Source organism: Ailuropoda melanoleuca, chromosome 7 (genome assembly GCF_002007445.2).
Source record: "Ailuropoda melanoleuca isolate Jingjing chromosome 7, ASM200744v2, whole genome shotgun sequence".
NCBI classification, from domain to species: Eukaryota; Metazoa; Chordata; class Mammalia; order Carnivora; family Ursidae; genus Ailuropoda; species Ailuropoda melanoleuca.
Window position 1 is genome coordinate 30,193,229 of NC_048224.1, and position 22,613 is coordinate 30,215,841.

General features: G+C 45.0%; 1 protein-coding gene and 1 pseudogene across 6 annotated transcripts in view; one reads left to right on the forward strand and one right to left on the reverse strand.

Moving 5' to 3' along the window:
• INVS (inversin) overlaps nt 1-22,613 on the forward strand; it is a 157,482-nt gene that overhangs the window by 111,061 nt on the left and 23,808 nt on the right. For 5 of the 6 annotated variants that reach the window (XM_034664199.1, XM_034664198.1, XM_034664202.1 and 2 more), the window contains exons 12-13: nt 1,700-1,912; nt 14,655-14,941. In XM_034664199.1, coding sequence (XP_034520090.1) covers nt 1,700-1,912; nt 14,655-14,941 — 500 coding nt within the window. The remainder of the gene's footprint in view (nt 1-1,699; nt 1,913-14,654; nt 14,942-22,613) is intronic. The other variant, XM_034664203.1, reaches the window with a different exon arrangement.
• LOC109491033 lies at nt 2,373-5,870 on the reverse strand (annotated as a pseudogene).

A 22,613-nucleotide genomic window follows, 5' to 3' on the forward strand; every position in this document is an offset into this window, starting at 1 on the left:
GAACATTTTTCCATTTCTTTCTGTCTTCCTCAGTTTCTTTCGTGAGTATTCTGTAGTTTTCTGAGTATAGATTCTTTGGCTCTTTGGTTAGATTTATTCCTAGGTATCTTATGGTTTGGGGTGCAATTGTAAATGGGATCAACTCCTTAATTTCTCTTTCTTCTATCTCATTGTTGGTGTTTAGAAATGCAGCTGATCTCTGTGCATTGATTTTATACCCTGCCACTTTACTGAATTCCTGTATGAGTTCTAACAGTTTTGGGGTGGAGTCTTTTGGGTTTTCTGGGAGAGAGAGAGTCTTAAGCAGACTCTACACTCAGCGTGGAGCCTGACACCAGGCTCTGCCTCACAACCGTGAGATCATGACCTGAGCGGAAATCAAGAGTCAGACACTTAACTGACTAAGCCACCTAGGTGCCCCAGTCCTGCTCCTTTCTTCATTTTTTTTTTCTTTTTCTTCATGTAACGAGATACCATGGACATTGTTCCTTATTTATTCATATGCCACAGCACAGCTCTGGCTGCATCACACAGAAGACCACATCACACGAATGGCCTGTACTCAATGTAAGCGGCGCTCTATTAATGGATACTGAGGTCGTCTCCACTCTTCCATTATTTCAAACTACGCTTCTGTGAATACCCTTGTGCAGAAAGCATCTCACACATGAGAGCAGGTCTGTGGGATATATGCCTGCAAGGGACATGTTGAAGGGCAGATGCATGAATAATTTTGATAGGTCTTCCTAAATTGTTCTCTCTGAAGATTCAGGTAGCATACAGAGAGCCTGTCTGTCCACAGCCTTGCCAGCACAGTGTGTTATTAAACTTTCTGATCTTCATTAATCTGGTCATTAAAGTACTCTCTTTGTTCATCTTAATGTGTATTTCTCTTACATGAGTGAGGTGGAACATATTTCTGTATATTTAGGAGCCATTAGTATTTCCTGTTCTGGGGACTATCTTTTATCTTTGTTTTTGGTGTTTTTTGCCCTGCAAAATTTTGTTATTTTTATATAGTTGGATTTATCATTCTTCTGTTATGGTTTGAGTTTTGTATCATTTTTATTAGAAGAGACCTTCCTATCCCAACTTGTAAAAAATCTTCCATGGTTTCTTCTAGTACTTTCATGGTTTCTTTTTCTCTGCTGAGGTCTTTGGTTCATCCAGAATTCATTTTGGTATAGAAGGTGATATAAGAATCTTTTTTTTTTCCAGATCACTATGCAGTTGTCCCAACACTACTTAATAATCCACGCTTTCTGATTTAAAGGGCCGTCCCCATCATAGACTAAATCCCTCCATCTGGAGATGTATTTTTTACTTCGTAAGCATTAACTCTCAGTAATCCTGGGCTTAAACTTATGAATCTCTCACTACTTTTTCAGATCAGAGTGGGGTATTGTCTGGCACATGGGGAAGAAGAAAAGGGATCACGTGTTCCCATAGCCCCCCCGTTTGTGAGCCAGCAAGCAAGACTCAGGAATCATCACGGTCAACACCACAAAGCCCCTACCCAGATCCACCCTTGTGTTTTGTCCCCTCAGAGAAAAAAGGAACAGCCCCGGGGTACAGACCATAGCCTTGCTTGAGGAACAGTCCCCATCCCACCATGCGACTTCCTTCTGCTGCATAAATTGCCGGCTTCACTGTACCCCGAATTACATTCCAGCACTTACAAAGTCCCTTCCTGCTCCAGGTACACGCCCCTTGACTACGCTCTGCTGGGCGAGCGCCATGAAGTGATCCAGTTCATGCTGGAGCACGGCGCCCTGTCCATCGCAGCCATTCAGGACATCGCCGCCTTCAAAATCCAGGCGGTCTACAAAGGCTACAAGGTCAGGAAAGCCTTCCGAGACCGGAAAAATCTCCTCATGAAGCATGAACAGTTGAGGAAAGATGCCGCTGCCAAGTAAGTCTGAGCTGTGGAGACTGTTCTTTCACCTCCAGGAATCAGGGTGGAAGGGGGCGGGTGGGGAGCAGCCAGGAGCGGGAGTTAGGAGAGGATCTGAAATAACGCTGATGCCTGGACCCGTGCCACCTCTCCGCTTCTGCCCACCGGGCCTGCAGAGTACTGTGGCTGCAGGGAAGGACGAAGGCCTCATCTCTGCTCGGTGGCGGTGCCTGCATGTTGGCCCCTGATGTGCCCACTCAGGGACACACCACCACCACAGCCACCCTGGCAAGGAGCGGGGGTGGGAGGGTACCTACAGGAAGCTGCGAGGACGGGGCTGCTCCCCTCCTACCTCTCCTGCCCCTCCACAGGAAGCCGACTCCAGGATCTGGCCTACTGCACCAGAAGCGTCTGGTTTTGATTCGATTAAAGCAACAGCTTATGTAAATAACTTGTCCTCCCCACCTATTCCTCCACAAATCTGTACCAACTAATGTCACTCATTCAAGAAACATGGGCTGAATTCTTATGGTGCATACAAAACTCTGGCTGGAGCCTTTGGAAAAAATAGCGACTGAAAGCAAAGTGGTTGTTGCTTCAAGGACCTCACACTTGTTTGGATAATGATACAGAATGTGTAAAATAGTCATTTGTGCCTCTTATATATACACTGATTATTTTACCATAAATGATTGATTTTTAGATTATGCTTTGGTTTTCCTTCTTGGATACCTTTGTTGGGTACTTTATTTATTTATTTATTTATTTACTTACTTACTTACTTACTTTTATTTGCATTTATTCTATGTAGAATTGACTCCCAGGCCATAAGTTTTTGTTTCTTCAGTGTCTTCCAGGGTATCTTTTTCTTCTGTGCAACCTTCTCTTCTCGTTTAGGAACAATGTGCTCTTTTTTGGTAAGGATCGTCTCAATGTGGCAGGGAGCGTGCGTGTGTGGGTTCATCTGACCACGAGCCCTGTAAGTTCTGTGCCCCATCCTGGGGGCTTTGTTCACATGGATGTGCTTCAGGACCAGAGAATCTGTACCTAAACCCTTCAGTTCAGCATTACTGTCTGCATTTTTAGGCATGTGGGAGGAAAATTCAGCACTCTTCTTGGGCCACCGACCCTGTGTCCAGCCCCACTGTTTGGCCGGGGCACACCTACCAGCTTCACTATTGTCATGACGGAATGGCACACATTGCTTCTGCAAAGTGTGCTTTTCGGATATGCATACCCCTGATGGCCTGGGCAGTTTCTCGCGTGTTCTTAAAGTGAACACGATGATTTGAACCTCTTGATTTGCGTGATTTTGTAGGGTTTTCTGGGTCGAGTGAAGAGTGAACCGTTTTCAGAGATCACCTCAGGCTGCTTAGGGGAAGAAGAAGAGCAGTGTCTCCTGGGAGAATTCATGAGAACTCCTGTTGGGGACTTTAAATAGCAGGAGAATGTCGCATCGGTGGGTGTAGATGCCACAGCCTCTGACGGGAAAGACAACAGGAAGATTCTTGACCGTAGCTTCCTGGCTGTACCTTGAAAGTCTCCAGATCTTGAATCCTTCCATATCTTGCCCACCAGGGGGAAGCATAAGTGTAATAAATAATAATTTAAAATAATAACCAAAGGCAGGATAACCATTTTAGTGAAACGTTAAATACCACTGTGAACTGGGGTGCTAACCATCATGGCAGCATTGAGTAGATGAGACCGACAGGAAGACCTCCGTGTCTTTGAGTGAAGCTACCACAGTTAGCGGCTTCCTAGGAAATCTGATCTTGCACTGTTCTCTTAGGAGGCTCTCTTCTCTTCACTTTCGCCAAAGAATCCAGTTTAACCTAAGGCTCCTTTACATGCCTCTTTTTCAAGCCTTATAAAAGTTCCCTGCACAAGAGTGACATCTCTAAGTGGGTAATACACGTGGCACATTATCCCGAGTTGCAAGTTAAATATTCTCTACAAGGGTTAGAATGTTGTTTCTCCCTCTGATGTTTTCATAAACTCCAGTTTTAACATGTGAGAATCGGTTTTCAGAATTGGAAGTCCTGCCTGCCTGAATGTGAGGTTGCCTCTACAAAGGCCACTGTGACTGACTTTGTATGTCCCCCCTAAAAGGAGCCCATTCGTCCACATACATTCCACTGTATTATTGCAGGGAGGGGGCCCTGGGGTCCCCAGACTCCCTCTCCAGCAGAAGAGAGGGTCTGTGGTTGAACACAGCATTTCTCTCTCTGGGTCTCGGTGTTTCCGTCTGTGAGACATGATAGGTTAGACCAGCTGATTCGTAGGCACTCCCCAGGTGTGCTGAAACCACCGAATGAATCTTCGCTGTTAACGATCTCCCTGCTCTCCTTCGTCTGCGGTGCTTCCCAGAGGCCACAAGCCCAGGCCGAGAGCTCTGACGGGCTCTTCCGAATCAGTGTGGAGCCAGGAACCAGGAGTCCCTCCGTCAGAAGATCTCCTATACAGAGGGAGGGCTTTCACATCGGGGCATGCTTGAAGAGTGTCTTCTGATATATTTTTTTTCCTAACTAGACCTTCTGTGACTGCCAGCCGCGAGGGCTTGAGAGGGCTAGGGGATTCGGGAGCCGTCTAGTCCAACCCCGTTAGTTGTGATCCTGGTTGGTGTCACTGTCATGGAAGGCACGTCCTCCCTGTTCTTAGTGCTTCGTTTCTGAAGCTCATTTTTAAAACCCCTTTGACATGGGAGCTGTGCTTCCTGTGATCATGTCTGAAATGGCCCAAACTGGAAACTTACAATCTCCTTTCCTTTTCCTCGGCCACAGTCTTTCCTTTATTAGGTGTCATTATTGGAAGTAAACAAATTTCTTACAGTCTAACCATCACCTCCTACAGTCCTTGTGGCACAGAGCTCCAAGGGAAATATTTAAATGGAAAAGAAACTGATTTCATTTGTTTTAATTTTATTTCTCAAAAGTTATTTCTTAAGGTCTGAGTCAGGGTTTAATTTTGGCTTTGGTTTTTGCTTTAAAGAACAAAAATCCGAATGTTAACTTCAGTCCTTGCTGCTGCCGCCTCCCTGGCCAAGGCGACCCAGGCACGTCCTGTCACTGGGGTGTAGCTTTCCCGGTGAGGCATGTTAGCATGGCACAGGCCACCTTCCTTAAAGCAACGATGTGAAGGGAACTTATTAAACTTAAAATGACTTCTAATTTACTGATAGAGAAATTGAGAGAGAGCGAAGTTTTAGTCATATTTTCCAAGGCATTTTTTTTTAGAAAATACCATTTAAGAAATAGCTATAATCCACTTGAAAGCACTTTATAGCTCACGCTGCACCGCCTGTGTTGTTGCCAAAGCGAACGGCTGTCATCGACCTGCCACAGCACACGGCAGAATGCACGCGAGACAAGACTGTATTTATGTTGCTCCCTCTCCTCCCCGGAAGCTTCTTTTTCGCCAGGTTTCTATTTCACTCTCGAATCTCGGCTGTCTTCTGCCTCTTCCTTCTCCCGTCTTCTTAATCACACCACGTCCTCGCTGAGGTCAGCTCTGCACACTTGCTCCTTAGACGTCTCCTCATGCTCCACTCTCTTCCACTGGAAAGGTATCTCCCGTTGAAACTTGAGTGACTTCATCTCTGTGGACAGTCCATCAGCCGGCCTCACATCCTGACCTCCTAGAACTCTGATTCCACATCACCAGTTGCCTACCGGGCATTTCCACTTTACTGTCGTCTTGTGACTTGCCAGCACTTTCCATTGGTGTGTCCTGTTGTCTCTGTCACTTCAGACTCACCGTGAAACCTGCAGCTCACCACCACGGCCAGTCTCTCTTCTCACCTCCTTATTTCCCTGCGGCTGCTGCCGCCATTGATTCTGTGAATTTCTCTCGAACTATGCTCTTGCCTCCATCTTCCGTCCCGCCGCAGTGTGCCATCATCACTCTTGAATCCCATCCATGGTGCTACAATAAGACCCTTCACCATTCTGCTTCCACTTTTATCTCCAAGGCCCATTCCTTTGCACGACTACCTCCCTCCCCCACCCTCACACCTGAGGGCTCAGCCATCCTGAGTTTGCCTCACTTCCTCACATTTCACTTTCCAGAACTTTCCATGCTCTCTGGGAGACCTGAGCTGCTTCCCAGCTACGGTATAAGATTGCATGGGTCTCCCAGAGGTACATAATCAAGTCCAGTTTGGGTCACCCAGTTCAAACTCTTGTGATACCACAGTCCCTCTAAGGAGGTTGTTCTGTGTCCTCAAAAAGTCGAGTGACAAAGAATTCAAGCAGCACATTCCAGTCATGGACAGTTCTATCTGGCAGAAGTTCTTTTCTGCCTTTTGGTCTTGAGATACCCCTTAAAGCAAAAGAGAAAATCTAAACCCTTTCCCATAAACCAACTTTCAGATCATTAGAGTGGGCACCCCCCACTCCTACCCCAAGTCTCCTTTTCTCTTCACAATAGATGCAGTTGCAGCCCGTTTCCCTGCACACCTTCAATTTGTCATTGGGTTTTTGCAGAGTTGACCCAGGGGCCTGACTCTTCTGCTCATACTGCAGTCCGATCCATGGGGAATCACTCCCATGATTCTACTCCATGCCATCCCACTTCTCCAAGCCTCAGTTTCCCATTAATAAAATGAAAAGATTTCTTAATCCAGGATGGTCTTTGAGGCTCCATGAATACCCCAAAACTAAATGCAGTGGTTTGTATATCATGAGCATATGTACATTTTGGGTAGTGAAGATCTATGTATTTTTTATCACAATCTCAAAGAAGGTCCATGAGTCACAAAGAGATTTTTAAAAACCATTTGACTAAATGATATCTGAGCTCCCCCACCCGCCCAGCTCTAACATTCTGTAAGTCAAAGGTTCTAAGACACATGACATTTTCTTATTCCTTCAAGAGGAAGTCAGAGCCCAGATATTCCTCAGCCTGGTATTCAGTGACAGTGAAGAGACAGAATCTCACAGCCCCCCTACGTACAGAGCAATACCAACTGAAAAGGTTAGAGCGGAAACTTTTCTGTCTTCTGAGGTAATCAGTTTCTTCTCACTGGAAATGTTCCAACTGAAATGGAATTATCATCTCTCCAGGATAATATACAAGGAATTTTTTAAATTATATAAAGAACTAGTCTTTGAGATCTCTTCTGAGTCAAAGATTCTGTGAGAGCTGGGTTGCATGCCCTTCCTCGTGCTCTTGCCTCTGCCTCAAACAACCTCTCACTTCCCTTTCTCATTTTGACATTCTTTCTAGGTGTTTTTTTTTTCCACTGTAGTTACTGCCTCCCACATCCCCCACAGCTCTGTGTAGATACCTGTCTGCTAGCCCCTATCACATCTAGAACCCATCCCATGCAGAACGATCTGTGGGAATGAATGGGTCTGACTCCCCGCTAGATTGTCAATCCCTTGGGATCAGGGATTATACTGTGTGTCTCCATATCTCCAGTGTCTTAAAATACCTGATGTTTAATAAGCACTTAATCATAAATGTCCAATCACTGCCCCTACAGGGAGTCTGAAACCTTACATGAGTCATTTTTCATTCTAGACCTTAGTTTCCCCCTCAGCCAAGTGGGACGCTTGGGCCACATACTCTCTTCGGTCCCCTTCAATTCTGTGAATCTCTGAAAGTATATCCACCTTAATTTGTTTGCCTCACTCAGGCAGGAAATACACTGATGTTCCATTTATCCTCATAACACACACTGGTGCTTCTAGATTTGTGCATTTGGCTTACTAGCTCCCTCCATATTTATCATGAGCAAATTACCATTTGACAGGTTTATGATAGTTCTTTATTCTGATTTTTAAAAGAAGCATAAGAGCAAATGGGTTCACCACTGCATTTACTCCAACATGAGCCCCCAATACGTGGCTTCCGCAGAAAGTGGTACGTGCCCAGTTTTGAGAAGAAGAAAATTCTGTCAGACACTGCAGAAATAAGCAGGCTTTTTCCCATTCCAGTGCAGTGTGTACGTTTCCACGGCCATGAATGCGGGACCTACGACAGGTCGGAGAAATAGGATTAAAATGGCTCTCACAGGGCACCTGGGTGGCTCAGTCAGTGAAGCACCTGCCTTCGGCTCAGGTCATAATCTCAGGGTCCTGGGATCGAGTCCCATGGCAGGCTCCCTGCTCATCGGGGAGTCTGCTCCTCCCTCTCCCTCTGCCCCTCCCCCAGCTTATGCTCTCTCTTGCTCACTGGCTCTCTCAAATTAATAAATAAAATCTTAAAAAAATAATAAAATGGCTCTCACAGAAAAGGGAGTTGTGTGGTTTCATCAATGAGCATTTCTGAAAATATCATTAGGCCAGCCCTTCAGCTCTCAGACTGCACAGTACTCATGCCAAACACTAATTTCTTCACTTCTAACCAGATCCTGTCACAGGGAAGCTTTATCTTAAGAGCTTTATATAAAAGTAATAGTGATCAATTATATTTATATAGTGCTTTACAGCTTACAAAGTTCTTATGTGTTAGTTCATTCAGCCCACCCAATCATTTGGTAAGGTAGACAGGGCAGCTATCCTCAATCTCATTTCACAGATGGGGTTTCACAGAGATTAGCGTTCCTGAAATCACAGCCAGTAAAGGGGAAAGATGGCCTGTGAATCTCAACCCTGCCCTAAGCCAGGGTTCCAACCAGCCACACTTAGGCTGGAGGCTGTCTCCAGCTGCTAGCGCCCATCTTGATAGGCCAGCATGGAACAGCCCTTCTTCTTTTTAAAAATTTTTTACTTTCTTTTACTTCTACGCATTAGTGTAACCAGAACCGGGCCCCTACTCAGGTCTTCTCTCACCCCAGTGCTTGTTCGGTTGTTCCCGTATCGTTTCCAGGAATTGTTGAAAGAGTGGTGTCAAGCCCCCATCATCCATTCCGCAGCACAGTTTAATAGAAGATCCTCCTATTACTCTCCAAGGTAACTAACATGGCAGAGCACACCACGTTCCTCCAAACTTTTTGAGAAAAGTAAGAATATTAGTTGGTTCCAAGCCTATACCAAGACTATCCACAAGAATGTCATTAGGGCGAAGCCCCGTTGAATTGGTACAACAGGACCTGGTAAGTAGACGTCCCTTTTCTGTGAGAGCCATTTTAATCCCATCTTTCAAACGTCTCTGAGGTCCTGCCCGCATAGCAATGGCGGCCGGAATGCTCCACTGCAAAGGGGAAGAGCCTGCTGCTTTTTGCAGTGTCTGACAGAATTAATTTTTTCTTGTCGCGACTGGGAAAATACAACTCTCTGTGGAAGCCACATTGGAGAGTAGAAAACAGCATCGCCTTCCAGGACTCACACTGTCCAGGCCCAGAGGTGGGTCTGTGAACATTGTGCAAACAAACACACCCCAGTCCTGAGATGCTGAAGACATCAGACGTTCGAGTCATTTAAGTTATGGCCCTTGGTCTGACTCTCTGCCCATCAAGCAATCTTTTTTTTTTTTTAAGATTTTATTTATTTTTGTATGAGAGAGAGAGCACAAGCAGTGGGGAGGGGCAAAGGGAAGAGCAGACTCCCCGCTGAGCAGGGAGCCCTACACGGGACTCAATCCCAGGATCCTGGGACCATGACCAGAGCCAAAGCCAGACGCCTAACCAACTGAGCCACCCAGGTGTCCCCGAGTAATCTTTTGATCACTGCCTTTCTTTCTTTCTTTCTTTCTTTCTTTCTTTCTTTCTTTCTTTCTTTTTCTTTCTTTCTTCTTTCTCCCTTTCTTTCTTTCTCCCCTTCTTTCTTTCTATCTTTTTTTTAAAGATTTTATCCATTTATTTGACAGAGAGAGAGACAGCGAGAGAGGGAACACGAGCAGGGGGAGTGGGAGAGGGAGAAGCAGGCTTCCTGCTGAGCAGGGAGCCCGATGCAGGGGTTCATGACCCGAGCCAAAGGCAGACGCTTAAAGACTGAGCCCCCCAAGTGCCCCCATCACTGAGTTTCTTCTTGGCCCATTTCTGCAGTTGTCATCTAGGCTGCTCATTTGTAGAAATCCCCATCCTTGGGACTCAGGTCTGGTTGGGGGGGACTCCGGGCCATGTTGCTGCCTCCCAGTGGCCCTTCAGAGATCTGCAGGAGCAATGTGGCCCTTACATCTTTTCTCCCCAGGGTGACACACCCGGTTCCTCAGCCCACAGCTTGGAGACTCTTTGTGATGCACAGGACCTGAAACGGACATTGTCGAGGACCTCATCATCTTCAGTTGACTTTCTCACTTTTTTATACTGTGAGCCTCTGCGGAGCTGCAAACATTGCTCCAGAAAAGGCAGTACAAACCAGACTAATTGGCAGCCCATTGAAAACTCTTATCTGGTCAATTTCCCTTAAGATAATAGAAAAAAAGAAAGGACAAGGCAAGACTATTTTATGCATTAAGATTCTGCCATGTTAGTAAATTTCCTGCCTAAAATGTTACTTGCTGTGCATAGACAGGACTTTTTTTTCTCAATTTTTCATATAAACTAGAATAGCATTGGTTCTTTCTCTGGTATTTGTTTCCAAACTTGATGAAAATAGGTCAAGTTTATAGCATAACCCCCATGAAGATTACTAGATCTTCGACATTCTGTAATAAATTAGTTGGAGGAAAAAATACTTAAATTTCAGGACAATTACTGAGTCTGACAGTTTAGAACTAAAAGCTACATCCAAAGCTAGTTTGAAATGCTGTTAATGGCTCCTCTGATGTGATATTAGCAGTTTCTTCATATGACCCAATTCATTTTTTTTTTTTTTGAGAAGTGGAGGTGGGGGTGGGGAAGGGGCAGAGGAAGAGAGAGAATCTCAAGCAAGCTGCACACCCAGCACGGAGCCCTGTGCGGGTCTCAATCTCACCACCCTGAGATCATGACCCGAGCTGAAATCAAGAGTCAGACACTTAACCGAGCCAGCCAGACGCCCTGACCCAAGTCATTTTTTTAAATGATAGAAAAAGACTAAGTGAAATTTTAAAAAACAACACTGTCACTGAGGGAAGGGTGAAGAGCTGAGGTCTAGCTCAGCTGTCTGTACTTTACCGTCTCTAAGTCACCTATCTCTCTGCCTCAGTTTCCTTATCTACCAAATAAAAGTGAGATTCCTCCTAACTCAGACCACGAGCAGAGGAGCTGGACCTTATTCCCCAGGGACACATACACATAGGCTCATGTTCTGCTCTCGGGCTGTAGCCTCTGTGTGTGTGTGTGTGTGTGTGGCATGTGTTGCTTCTGTTACTTCTGTTTCAAGGCAGCAATATGTAGATAGGATGCAGGTTATGCGTAGTCCCGGTTCTGATCCCACCCGCTTTTCCGCAACGATCACTACTTGCACATTAAGAGCCACAGCTCTAGAGAACTGCACAGTTGTGGGCCATGGGCCACCTGGAAGATTTTTTTAAATGCATTAGTTTATTTAAAGATTAATCTATTTCTCTGCACAAACTGAGGGTCTAATGATATATTCTGATAATTACATTCTTCCTTCCAAATCTGCTTTACTTAGTTCTACCAAAATGAAAAACAAAAAACAAAAAAAAAACCTTCCTGCAAACCTTTCCATCCAAAAATGTCTTCAGAAGACGGAGCACCCTTGCTCTCTGGACACCCTGATCACTCTGTACAGCCGGATGCCCTGTTTGTCCTGTGGCTGCCTCCGTTCGAGGCCCAGAAAGGTCTGCAGCAACAGGGTTTGCCCAGGACCTGACTGTAAGCAGCTTCTTGGGATTGAAAAGGAAAGCTGTTTGGTTTCCCTAAAGAAAGAGAAATGACCACTCGAATAACAAAGTCTAGTTTATCACCTCCGAGCCCTTCTTAATGGCAGTGAGACCCAGGTAGATGCCAAGCCAGACAACCGCACGTGTGTGCCTGTCTAACGGACCAATATTCTCTTAGAGCAGTTCTCTTCATCAGTGCTGGTAAAAAGAGCAGCCGGCCCCCTGCCTGCCAGGAGCAAGGCTGTTCGATCAATTAGCGGCACTTCAGCCACCCAGATGCTTCCTCCTTCTTCTGAAAAGCAGCCTTCTCCCAGACAGCTCACGCTGAAACGGCACCTGCTAGCCTCCATGTGACTCTCAGGCAATGATGATGACAGGCTGTCCAGCTGGCCTGCCGACTGCAGTGCTGCACGCTCAGGTGTCAGCCTTGGCGAAGCGTGTAACAAAACCAGAGTCAAATGAAAACATCAGAGCTCTCCAGGAGTTAGCACAGCCCATCTGGCTGGCATTGGGACTTAGTGGGAAACGATGAGATAAGCTTGGGCCCAGATCAGGAGCTTCCCCACGGGACAAAAACCCTTCAGAATGGGACATTAAGTGGACAAGGCTTTATATGAAAGTGTAAGCCAGGTATCTGTCAGCTGGGCCTTCTCTGTCCCTTGACATCTAAATAAACAGTGCCTCAAATTGCACAGCCAGTGGAAATCTGAATCCTGTGACTTCTTGGAGGCTTAGGGTCTCTGTCTCACGCTTGTTTCTTGCTTCAGTGTCTGGTATCTTCGCTCTGCAGCTTGTCAGGTTGCTTATAAACAAGCACGTGGGAGCCTGGTACGGGGGAGCCTGGTAGACCTTACCAAAAGTCGGTGTCATTGGAGAATCGCATTTCATATCCCATCATGAGAGTTAACAGTCCATATGAGGGGCTTGGGTGGCTCAGTCGGTTAAGCATCCAACTCGATTTCGGCTCAGGTCATGGTCTCGGGGTTTTGAGATCTAGCCCCTCATTTGGGGGTGGAGCCTGCTTAAGATTCTCTCTCTCCTTCTCCCTCTGCAACCCCCCTCCCTGCACCCAGTCTCTCTAAAACAAAAAAACAGCCCATATGAAACTTTTCTGTTCTCTTAAGCCTTGCTACTCAAGGTGTGGTTCAGAGACCCAGCAACACCTCTGTCACCTGGGTGCTTGCTAGAAATGCAGAATCTTAAGCCCCACCCCAGGGTTGCTAAATCAGAATCTAGATTTTCGGGAGATCTCAGGAGACTCTGTTCGTGAAAGTGTGAGGAGCGCAGAGCTAAAGTGCTTCCCATCAGCTCCCCATGGAGGGTTCTCTTTGGCCAGGCCCTCGCTGTCCACAACACCCAGCCCTTCACCCTCTCCTCCTTCCCCCTCCTTTCTCTCTCTCTGGTTCTTCTATCTCCTCCCTCCCTGTCAGGAGCTTCAAGCACATTCTCCTTTTGTCAGGAGCAACCCTCCCCCCCCCCACCCGGAGCCTCAGAGCCAATCGCCAGCGAGGCCCTGAAAGTCTCACCTGCTACCCGCCTTCCATTCTGTTCCCAAGCTGATTAAAATATTTTTCTAAACAAGTTCCCTCTCCCCCAAGAGGGACTCTGATACCAGCTATTACGATAGAAGAAACCTATCTCATTACAAAAGATACCCCAGATTTTATAAAGACATCTGGCTTCCAAACAGACCCCTAAATCAATTCCAGGTTATAAACTATCATACAAGTGTTAGACCTGGGGAAACTGAGTCTCCAACAGGAAAGTGACTGGCTCAATATCATTTTGAAGTTATTTGCAGGGGCAGGACTAGAAAAGTTCTTATCCTTCCCGGTATGAGCTTGTCTCCACTACGGCCCTAATCATTCTACTTTAACCCGAAACTTCATGTGGCCACCTGATTCTCTTCGTGCGCGGTAACTGGGTCGTGGGAGCTGCACGTATGCGTGGGGCGCCTGCAGTGTATAGCAAGCACTGTTCGAAGATGAGAAGAGGCAAAACAGCCCCCATGTTCCCCCGCCCCGCACCTTTGCCCAAACTGCTCCCTGCACTGAAGTCCTCATTCCCACCGCATCTGCCTGGCAAACCTCTCCATATCTTTGAGAATCAGCAGCCGGGAGCTTCTGGACTCCTCCGGACAAAATCAATCACTACCCCCTCTCTGCCAGCTCACTAGTGTAACATTCCTACTATCATTTGTTAGGTCTTTTCTCCTGGCTGTCTCCTCTGAAATCTAGTTTCCTCCAGGGAGGGGTGTACTCTGTGGCCCGCGGTGCCCAGCACAGGAGAGGCTCAGTAAATGTTCTTTCTCTTCCCCCCTTTCCTATCCTTTGGCAATCCCTAGCAAGTAATGCTATTGGTCAAACAGATCTCATCCTGAGCTCAGCCCCATCGTCCTCAAGCAGCTTGCCCCTTTATGGACCTCGGCCGCCTCAGACCCATCCTCCTCACACTGCCACTCATTCCTCGGCCTGGCCTCTCCCGGCCAGCCCCCTTCTAGTCGGTTGCCCTCCACAGCCTCACCACTAGGACTTGTGTATGACTTTTTGAAAATCATCCTATCTTCTAGACCTCATCTGCAAAATCAGTGGGTTGGCCTCATGAGCCGTGTTGCGACTCATGGGCGTGTTATCATCTGTTGTGAGGTGTTTTGTAAGTAATTGTTCCAGATAATCATGAGGCTTGCCAGTGGTCTTTTTTAATATCCAGGGAAGATTAAAGGTCGTCCCTGTGGCTGACATGCTCAGTCGCATTCTGATGTGCTTTCTGGAACAGGAGGAAAAGGTGTGTAGTTGCAGGGCTCCCACACAAGCTTGAGCGCACACACTGTAGGACTGTGTCCTGTCTCACAAACACACAGTTTTCCATCACGTGTGCCCCAGCTGGGCAAAGTCTGATCTATAACATTCTTTTCAGCTCCGTCATCTTCTGAGCTATAAGTTCTAGGGGAAAGACCAAAAATTGTGACGCTGTGGAAACTGTGCATTGCCAAGCCCTTCCTGTGCTGTGGTAGCTTCTTGTAAAGTTTAAGTCTCGCTCAGGAACGTCTGAATGGGTAACGCTCTGTTAATGTTTCCCTCCGCCTCATCGGCTTTGCTTCCAGGAAGCGAGAGGAAGAAAACAAACGAAGGGAGGCAGAACAGCAGAAGGGAAGGCTGAGCCCAGAGTCCTGCAGACCCCAAGCCCTTCCCTGTCTGCCCGACGCCCAGGCTGAGCCCCGCAGGCAGAGCTGGGCCCCCAGCAAGCAGCCTCCCAGCAGCGACGTAGCCCAGGACCCTGAGGGGAGAGCCTGTCGAGGGTCTCCAGGCAGAGCGTCTCCAGGCAGAGCCCCGCAGAGGGAGCAGCATCTTTCCACAGATGTGCAGGGAACAGACCCCAGAAAGCCAAACGGTAGGTGCATTGCCTTTGTTACCTGATGTCAACCCATGGACTGTGGGCTCTCTTGATGGGTGTGTTTAGTCCATTTACATTTAAGGTAATTATGTCAGCACTGAAGACCGCCATTTTATCATTTATTTTCTATTTATTTCCTCTGGTTGTCATCCCTGTTTTTTCTTTTTTCCCCTTCCTGTAGGGTACTTGAACATCTTTTAGGATTCCATCTTGATTGACTGATAGTGGTTTTGAGTATTTGTCTTTCTACAGTTTTTGTGATGGTTGCTCTGAGTATTACCATATACTTCAATGTATAATGTATATATAAGTTATAAGGGACTCATAACCAGTACGAGCATTTTACCACTTTGAGTGAAATGTGGAAACCTCACTTCCATTTAGATACCTTGACCTTCCCCATTTTTAAATATCATTGATTGGGTACCAGATGGTATTATAATTTTTGTTTCGATCGTCATATATAATTTATAAAAACCACAAGGAAAAGGATAGTCTCTAAGGTACCCATAGTTTTCCCTTTCTGTTGTTTCATCTTCCTTCCCAGTGCACCAGATTCCTTCTTTTATCATTTCCTTTGTGTTTGAAGAACGTTCTTTGGCCAGTATTTAAGGGTAGCTCCACTAGCAACAAATTCTTTAAGTCTTCCTTTGAGAATGTCTTGATTCCATTCCTGAAGAGTTGATAAACCAGATCTAGGATGGACACTTGGCAGGTCTCCCCTTCCCACACTTGAAAGAGGCTGTGCCACTTCCGGCTTCCATGGTTTCAGACGAGAAAGCCACTGTCAGTTAGACTGGAGTTCCTCGGTAATGTTTCTACGTAGCATGTCACTGCTGTCTGGCTGCTTTCAAGATTTTTCTTTATCTTTAGTTTTCAGTAGTTTAATGTGATATGTCTTGGTATGGATTCTTGGAGTTTTTCCTGTTTGGATTTTGCTTAGTATGTTGGGGATTCCCAAACTCCCGCCCCCCCAAAGTTTAGTAATTTGCTAAGAGAAATACAAGACTCAGCATATATTTGTACTCACAGCAAGGATCTTTTATAACAAAGGGATGCAAATCAAGATCAACAAAGGGAGAAGGCACATGGAGCCAAGTCTGGAAGAAACCAGGTGCAAATTTCCAAGAGTCTTCTCCCAGTGGAATCACACAAGACATGATTAATTCCTCCAGCAATGAACTATAACAACCAGTTAGCCTTTTGTCTACCAGGAAAACACACCTAAATTTAGGACTCCAGGGTTTTTACTGGGTCAGTTACATAGGCACCTTCTGCCTAGCATATACCACAACTCCAGACTCCCAGCAGGAAAACTGGTATTCTGCATAAATTTATTATTTGCCCAAAGCAATTTAAGCATATTGAGCCATTCTTATAAATTAAGGAACTGTGAGAACCCTCCAGAAATCTAAGTGCAAATTCCAACATAGTGAAAAAGGCAAATAATGTCTTAGTATTATTATAAAAATAGTTTTGACCTTGTGGACCCCAGAAAGTCTATGAAGTTTCATGGTGACCAAATTCAGGGCTTGGACAATTCATTCTACCTCTCTGAACCTTAATTTCCTTAGCTATAAAATGGGGTGAGGGGGAGGAATACTCAAAAAACAACAAATGAACAAACAAGAAAAGCAGACATAGACTCATAAAGACGGAGAACAAACGGATGGTTGCCAGAGAGGAGGGGAGTGGGGCAATGGGCAGAATGGGTGAAGGGGTTGTGGAAGTATGGGCTTCCAGTTATGGAATGAACAAGGCATGAGGAAGAAAGGCATAGCACAGGAAATATAGTCAATGGTATTATGATAGTGCCTATGATGACAGATGGCAGCTATAGTTGTAGCGAGCACAGCATAACGAAATTACTCTCTCTCTACTTCGTGTGGCTCAGGCTGCTGTGGGAAAATGGCCTTGAAGATCTTAGAAGTTCTTTTGTTTAGCTTACAGTGCCTTACAGTGTACCATCTTAGATATTTTTGAGGTCTTAATAAAGGGCTGCACAGTAATACTCCTGATTTGATCTTTATCCTCAAGTCCTATTTTACTAAGAGATTCTTTCATTGGCTGGAAAGAACAAATATGTGAAACAGCTTTCTTTTCTAACCTGGCTCATTTTAGGCTCTTTTCATTTCCTCTAGATTCTGCTTTCAATCTGAGCAGTTCTTTCCTAATTTTCTTTCTTTCTTCCCACACATTATCACATCCAGCTAAAAAAGCCAATTGATATTTTCTTCAGTAATTGCCCCTGGAAATCTCCTAATCCATATCTACAAATTCATTAGATATGTTTTCTGTCTTCTTAGTTATTGCAGGTAATTTTTGCCCATTTTGCCAATTATTCTGCCACTGAATAATACAGTTCACCATTCTCCAAACTCCAAGAGCAATTTCCTCTCTGCTCTCTCAGCCTTTGGTAATAGTCTCTTCACTGCCTTCCCAGCTTCTGTTCACTAAGCAGTCCCTAAGTCAACGCTATGGGTTTTTGTTAGGTCAGCACCTCTCTTTTTAGCTAGTGGTTTCTGTGTTGTTTATCTCTAGTGACGTAACAAACTACCCCCAAGGCTAAGTGGCTTAAAACAACAAGACTTCTTATTTCTCACAATTCTGTGGGTTGTCTGAGCAGTTCCTTTCCTGGGTCACTTGGGCCCACCCATGTGGCTGGTGGAAGATTGGCTGGACCAGAAAGTCCAAGATGGCTTCCTTGACCCGTGTGGCCATCGGTGCTGGCTGTTGGCTGAGGTGTCTCAGATCTCATCTACATGACCTTGCATCCTCCAGTTGGTTAGATCATCTTCCTTGCGTGTCGTTCTAAGGGCAGTGCTCTGAGAGAGAGAAGCCAGAAGTGACAAGCTGTCCTGAGGCCTAGTCTCCAAAACGTTCCTATCACTTGTACCACATTCTGTTGATCAGAGCAGTTCGCAAGGCCAGCCCAGATTCAAGGGGGCAGAGACATAGACTCCACGTCTGGTTTGAAGATGTTGCAAAAGCACATTTCAAAAGTGAGTGCTTACTGGGATGGAAAGCATCTTTGGCCATTAAACAATGTATCACAAGGAGCAATGTGTCTCTTACTCCTGTGTGGAGCACCAAGCAGGGTGTCTGGTATGTAAGAGACATAATAAATATTTGTTGAACATATAGCTGTATGGTACTAGCTAGGTGCCTGAGATTCAGACACGGAAGATAGATTATTAAACATGACATGAGGGGCCCCTGGGTGGCACAGTCCGCTAAGCGTCCAACTCTTGGTTTCAGTTCAGGTGATGATCTCCGGGTCTTGAGATCAAGCCTGGAGTGGGGCTCTGAGCTCAGTAAGGAGTCTGCTAAAGTTTCTCTATCCCTCTCCCTCTGCCCTTCCCCATGCTTGCTCTCCCTCTCTCTCTAAAATCAATCTTTAAAAAAAAAAAAAATGAAAAGTATTCATAGGGTATGCTCATGTTCTCTGTAACAGAGTTCCATTTTATGGCAATGCTTTGCTTCTACTCAGTTCACTAAATCATTCATGCATGCATTCAATCAACAGATAGTTTTTGAGCCTACACTGTGTACCAGCCATACTTAACTATAGTTAGGGCTAAGGACTGTACCATCAGCAGCCTTCTTACAACAGTAAGCAGAAAATTGGTTACACAGGTAAATACTTCTTGACCTGACTCCTCTTAGGAAGCACCCATTAAAAGTTTGATGGGTTTGGGGCTTACTGTGTACCACAAGAATTATACTTAATCCCTGAAATTTTCACATGGATGCTGTTTTCCCCCTAATCCAGTGCTCTACAGAACAGAGAGAAGGGGGAGCACAGTTATTTCAGACTCTTTACAAGTACTGAGGGTAATTGTGCTTCCTCTTATTATAAAACACCTTGGGACTGTTTTGTTTTGTTTTGTTTTGTTTTGTTTTGAGCGGAGAGAGTGCATAGGTGGGGGCAGAGAGGGAGAGAGAGAATCTTAAGCAGGCTCCACGTTCGGCATGGAGCCCGACTTTGGGCTCTATCTCACAACCCCGAGATCATGACCTAAGCTGAAATCAAGAGCTGGACACTTAACTGACTGAGCCACCCAGGTGCCCCAAAACGCCTTGAGACATTTATCCACAAGACCAATCAGACCTAGTGTGGACCTGATAATGTTCAGATACAGTCAGTCACCTTACATCCTGAAAAACCCATTAAGTTTCAGTATTTGTTTATTTATTTGTTTGTTTATTTAAGATTTTATTTATTTGTGAGAGAGAGAGAGAGAAAGCACAGCAGGGGGAGCTGCAAGCAGAAGCAGAGGGAAAAGAAGGCTCCCCTGCTCAACAGGGAGCCTGATGTGGAACTCCATCCCAGGACCCTGGGATCATGACCTGAGCTGAAAGCAGACACTTACCCAACTGAGCCACCAAGGTGACCCACATTAAGTTTCAGTTTTTAATAACCAAACCTTTTGTCCTTTAATTACACTGATACTAGTTAGACTTCCTCTCCTCGCTTTTGGTTTAAATAGGTGGTCTAGGACATGGTCTTATAATGATTTTCAAGCCATGTATGGCTCATAAAATGAATTTAGTGGATTGGACCAGGAAAATTTTCATGAAATAGACTATGTAAGAAATTATCAAGGTAGGGGTGCCTGGGAAGCTGAGCCAGTTAAAGTCTTGGGTCCTGGGATGGAGCCCCAAGTCAGGCTCCCTGTTCTGCAGGGAGCCTGCTTCTCCCTCTCCCTCTGCCTGCCACTTCCCCCTGCTTGTGCTCTCTCTGTTGAATAAATAAATAAAATCTTTTTTTAAAAAAATATCAAAGTATGTTGCACATAATAAAGATAATAAATTTTATTGTAGTTGTATGTCTATGCACAGAAGTGTGTGTGTGTGTGTGTGTGTGTACATACATGAATGTGTGTGTGTGTGTGTGTGTACATACATGAATATGAGTATACTGGGCCACAATGTCAGATTTGTCAAAAATTTGAAAGTCACTATTCTAGAACAGCTCTGCAGCAGGGGAATTCCTCATTCATTTGAAGGCAGGCACCGGTGTCCTAAATAAGGGACCTTTGGGAAGAGCCAGATTCAAACTTTGGGGAAGAGTAAATAGGAGGGAGGCCAATTAGCCTGATTCAGATGTAAGGAAAGGGAGCTTCCAGTTTCATGGGCAGCCTTTGCCCTCATTCACCTGCCTAAGAGGCCAGAGTACAAAGGAAAATAGGGAGATTTTTTAGGAATCAAGACTATCCATTGACTGGAGCTTCTGTAATATAGTCTTGCTGGAAAACCCCAACATAATTGGGCCGAGGGCACCCCGAGCCACTTTCTGTTTGGCCACATAAAGAAGGGTCACAGATGCTTCAACTGATCAGTGCTCACGCAGTGTAGACCTCAAGGGGTGGGCATCCCAGCAGGAACTCAGAGATGGGAAACTTTTTCTCCTTCATCCTATCTCTTAGAAATAGAGAATGTAGAGCTTGAACGTGTTTAGAAAGCCTGTAGCACAGCCTTTTCAATACAAGTCAGGAAACGGAGGCCTTGAAAGAGGGGTTTGCCCAACAACATCTCTTAGTGATTTCTTTCTTCCCTGTCATAGTGATTCTTCCCTTCTTGTTTACAATGCATGTAGAGCGTGGTGGCTGAGTGCACAAGCTCTGGAATCAAATAACTAGGTTCACATTTAGACTCTACCACTTACTACCTGTATAATCTTGATCAAGTTACTTAACCTCTTCTAAGCCTCCATTTCTTTATTTGTAAAAAAAAAAAAAAAGATAATGCCTGTCTTAGAAATTTGTGAACATTAATGAGATAACCCATGAAAAGATCTAAACACAGTCCCTAAAGCACTCTATAAATATGAGCTGTTATTATAACTATCTCCTTATTATTTCAAGAGGTAGGGAAGGAAGGAGACATAATATTTAGGAAGACCACTGTGGCGGAGTGTTGGGTGGGTATGGAGGGCCTGCACTAAGACACAGTAGCAGGGTGAGGAGTAAGGGATGGACTGGAGAGGTGCAGCTGGGAGCACTGGCTAGCAGATTGCTCGTGGGAGGTGGTGAGATAAAGTTGTCTTTGAGTCAGTGTGGTTTCAGGAGACTCCAGTGGAGGAGAAACTCACTGTTTTAAGGGCCATCCCTGCTGTTATCTTGTTTCTCACCATATGGGCTGCCAGAACTAGTGGGCATGACTGGTGGGAGTAAGTGGACCCTTATATTTGGTGCGTGTACAATGGCTAACACAGAAAATTCGGTTACCACCTGTATGGCAAAGACTCCTGATCTCCTTCCCTTGTTCCAATTATGTATATTTAATTATTTCCTTATGCCCTCACTTGGATGTCCCAGAGGCATCCCAAACTCAACCTATCCGAGACAGAACTGATGAAGATTTTATGTAAGTCTTCTCTGTGCGTTGATTAATGATGCACTCATCCGTTTGAACATTCAGCGCAGGAGTAATGATTATTTCCTTTTCCTTTACCGCCCATACCCAGCCTGTCACCAGCTCTTGTCTCATTGACTTCCTGAACATCTTTCAAACCCCTTTTCTCCCTCTCATCCTCCTCCACCATATAGCCTACCTCACATCTGCTTACCTTTGTCTCCAACTTGGACTGTCCTCCCTGGTCCTACTTACCTGCTCCAACTCCCGTGATCCAGATTAGTGTCTTCAAAACGAAACCACATCGTATCTCTCCCCTACTCAGAGCCCTGGCATTCACCACTTCTCCAAAGAACCCTGGTTCCCTTTGTTGAAGAATGGGATTAGAAACCCAAATCTGAGTGCTAGCTGGGTGTATTACTATTGCAGTCCTCTTGCTCCTAAGCCCTTTCAGCAGACAGAGCTAAAAATCATTTACGTCTATTTCTGCATCTATCTGTGTGTACGTGTATCACACACACACACCATGAGTTCATATTCATGATACCTCCAATTCCATTCAACACCGCAGCAATTATTCTACCTTCTCTCTTTGTTTGAAGTGTTTCCTCCAACAGTGAAAGATCTGGCTCCCATCATCTAGGATATATATGCTTATTTGTTCAGTCCTTGTACACACAGAAAGCAGTTTCAGAATTGCTAACCCACAGCCCTGTGAGAGACAAACGTACTAACTAGAACACAGTATTTATATACATTTCTTTTTGTCCTTTTTGTCCTTAAATTATTCGGCCAAAAAAAAGTTTTTACAAAGTTACTTAGGTCCATTCTTTTCTTCCTCACCTCTTAGTATGGTTACCTAATTCACTGTAATACAGTTAGGTTTGTTTGTTATTATTTACATTCCAGTTTGAGTTCTTTCCCACATCCTAGTTGATTTTAATTGTTGGGTTTTGGTTTGTTTTGGTTTGTTTTCTTGTAGCTGGGTATTTTTTATTTAAACAGAAAATGACATTTTTTCCTAATTACAAAATTGGTTAATGTACATTACAAAATAATTTTAAAACAGAAAAGAACAAAGAAAAAAATAAAAATCCTCCTTAAGATAAGCAACTCTTATCATTTTGGTACAAATCCATCTACTAGAACTTTCCTTTTTCCATTTCAGAAAAGTGTGGGCATCCTATTTTGAGATTTTCTTATATTATCTACTTGTTTTCGACAAATATGTTAGTAGCTGCTTAGTATTATATCAGGTTATGAATACAGCCTGATTTGTTTAATCATGTCTGTGTTGTAGCACACATGAGCT